Here is a 2,973-nt window from a genome sequence, read left to right as displayed (position 1 = left end):
GATTAGATGAGGTATTTAAGCTAAAGTTGCGTAGGGTACGGTATGGGGGTACGGGTATACGTATGGCAAGGATAGCTCGTCGAATCAAATGGTCGATATTGGACGGGGTGGGGTAAAAACAGTTAGGGTATACGTATGGCAAGGATAGCTCGTCGAATCAAATGGTCGATATTAGACGGGGTGGGGTAAAAACATTTTGACCAAGAAAAGCGTCATGCGGTCGACCGGGGATCGGTGGCAGGTAGTAACTGACAATGCCGTAGGGTAATAAAAAAAGAACACGCAAATATTTGTACTGGCGAGCATTCCGACTCGTGTCACGATAAAAAAAATAATGCATTATCGTAGATTAGAAAGAATGCTTATTATTGAAAAGATGTCGGATAAAATTTTATTTTAAAATAACTCGTTGCTTAATGAAGGTAAACAGAAACATGGATGTTGAGGAAATTTCTGGAAAGAGGAAGTGAAAGAAAATTGAACAATGGTTTTAAAAGTACAAATATGATTTATATTTAAAATATTTTTACAGAATAAAATTATTCACAAACATTTCAAGAAAATATTCGTCGAATAATTATTAAAATTTACGTTTTGATATAATTGTATGTACAATTTGTTCGAAATAAAGTGAAATTATTTCTAAAAATGTTATCTCAAAGTATACATCGAGAAATGTTAAATCTTTCAGTTGGGTACGTACATTACGTTCTATTTCCTTACTGTTACCTCTGATCGTGAGTTTCACGATACTGTTATTAATGCTACCGTTGACAGGAAGATTTAACTGTATTTCGTTAATTAAATATCGAGCACATTCGTTGACATTAGTTGAAATAAAATTTAGACGATTTAAATTAGCGTTCACACAATCAACTATATTTTCTACACCTTGAAAAGTCGTTCTCTGCATGACTATCGCAATGTTGTAAGTTTTACGTTTCTTCGCCTTCGGTCCGTTTTCGTTCGTATCCTCCACAGTCTCGGAAGAAAGATCTTCTTGCTCGTTTTCACGATATGTTATTAGTATGGCTCTAGCACCATATGCGGTAGTGAAATTTACAATTATCTTGTTAAAGATGATCGAGCTCAAATTAATTTTATCACCGTTTAAGTAGCTCGACATCGTTTTCATGTTTTCTTGAAATTTTTGCCACGATTCCATGTCGAAGCAAATCCCTACAGCTCCGTGAGATGTTAATTTAACAACAGGCAGAAAATCCAGTTCGACGTTGTCTTCCGTCATAAGACCCACTTGAATTTTCTTCGTGTAGGATGAATTCAATCCGTATGTTGTTGACAGCAGCATACGTGGTTGTTGCTCGATTTTCTTAAGATTGTTCATGGTAGTTGCTACCGCGTAGAAAATCAAAGATATAATAATCAAAGACACGGAAAAATCGAAAAATCGAGAACTTTTTACTAACAAACTTTTTTACTAACGAACTTGAAAGTCCGGACGATGAAAGACGAGTGAGCGAAGATTTTCAAGAAAATTTATAAGAAGGAAGATAAAATAGAAAAGTGGTAGGGAGAAAATGTATGCGTAGATAAATAAAAATTATGAGGAAGGGATTTTTTAAACAATATAAATAATATAATTTTTAATGTGGAAGGGGAATTTTTTAAACAATAAAGCGATAGGGAGAAAATGCATGCGTAGTATAATAAAAATTAAGTGGGAGGGGAATTTTTTAAACAATATAAACGATATAATTATTAATGTGGAAGGGAAATTTTTTAAACAATATAAATGATATAATTTTAAATCTGACTTCAGAGAAAATATAAAATTCCTATCGCTATCGAGAAAAGATACTTGAAAATTCCTCATCATGATTTCTATAAACTTTTTGTAACTAAGTAAATAACGTCCTAGATTAAATATTTTCTGTATCTAAGAAAATATTACCATATATATATAAAACATGGGTAAAAATACACGGCTATGAGAAAAAAAGATAAAAAAAAAGATAAAAAAAGATAAAATAAAATCGAGAAAAGATACCTGAAAATTCCTCATCTTGATTTCTATAAACTTTTCGTAATTAAGTAAATATCGCCCTAGATTAAATATTTTCTGTATCTAAGTAAAGATTACCATATATATATATATAAAACATGGGTAAAAATACACGTCTATGAGAAAAAAGATAAAAAAGATAAAATAAATCGAAAAAGTTACCTGAAAATCCCCCATTTTGATTTCCATAAACGTATAAATACGGCTCTCGGAGTTAAGTTAGCTAGCTACATTTTTGAATTTCGTCTCTCACGTACTCACGTATTCGACGCAAGTGTACTATTAAATTTCAAATAATGAGTTTGAAAAAAGTAATTAAAATTTGTCTATCACTAGCGCAGAGTTTATGCGGAAAAAATTTTTCCAAGCATATATATGAATTAACATGCGCGAGTGAAGACAAATGCTTCAATATTTTTGGAAAATTCGCGGGGGAATGTCCCAACGCTGTGCTAGCGGTATTATTCCGACTAGGACATTTTAGTGTTTTTCGCGAATTAGTGATTATCGCGGGTGAGGTGATCGAGTCGCGATACTATTTTGGTGGTGAGAAAGAAAACGACGCAGCAGGTCACATAGAATATCTCCTCCTACATTTTCATCGAGTTCTCCGGGGAGAAGATAATAATGGTAAGTTTTTATTTTTTTTTTTACACTTAATTATAAATAAAAATTAATTATCATGTGACTAAGATTCTTGTGAACAGTTAACATCTATTTAATATGTGCTTACTTCTGTCAGTCTTACATTGTTCATCAAAACAAGCGTTAACATTGTCGGTAGTTTGCATAGAAGTTGATTTACTGTTTTAAATTTGATGTACTTGAAAAGGGCTGCAATGACAGCCGAAACGTTGTTGTATTTCAAATAATTATTTATAATAAATTATTGCCAGTCTGGTCGACTTTAAACATTGAGGAGTGGTTTTTTAGCAAGAATTTAACATTCG

The 2,973-nt window shown here is 32.3% G+C and overlaps 1 protein-coding gene across 1 annotated transcript; it reads right to left on the bottom strand.

Annotated features, from left to right (window-relative positions):
* Positions 1–574: 574 nt before the first annotated feature.
* LOC146720771 (uncharacterized) lies at positions 575–1,627 on the bottom strand. Its single transcript, XM_085488034.1, has one exon. It carries the CDS (start codon positions 1,343–1,345, stop codon positions 581–583), a length of 765 nt encoding a protein of 254 aa, XP_085344160.1. The 5' UTR covers positions 1,346–1,627; the 3' UTR covers positions 575–580.
* Positions 1,628–2,973: the final 1,346 nt, after the last annotated feature.

Source organism: Nylanderia fulva, unplaced genomic scaffold (assembly GCF_048542155.1).
Source record: "Nylanderia fulva isolate GAGA-0341 unplaced genomic scaffold, ASM4854215v1 Scaffold61, whole genome shotgun sequence".
Lineage (NCBI taxonomy): Eukaryota > Metazoa > Arthropoda > Insecta > Hymenoptera > Formicidae > Nylanderia > Nylanderia fulva.
The sequence above is the reverse complement of the archived record's forward strand: the minus strand, read 5'-3'. Positions and strand labels throughout refer to the sequence as shown.

Bases quoted from the DNA above. Each gene is read 5' to 3' on its own strand.
- LOC146720771 (XM_085488034.1), bottom strand. From the start codon at position 1,345: ATGAACAATCTTAAGAAAATCGAGCAACAACCACGTATGCTGCTGTCA.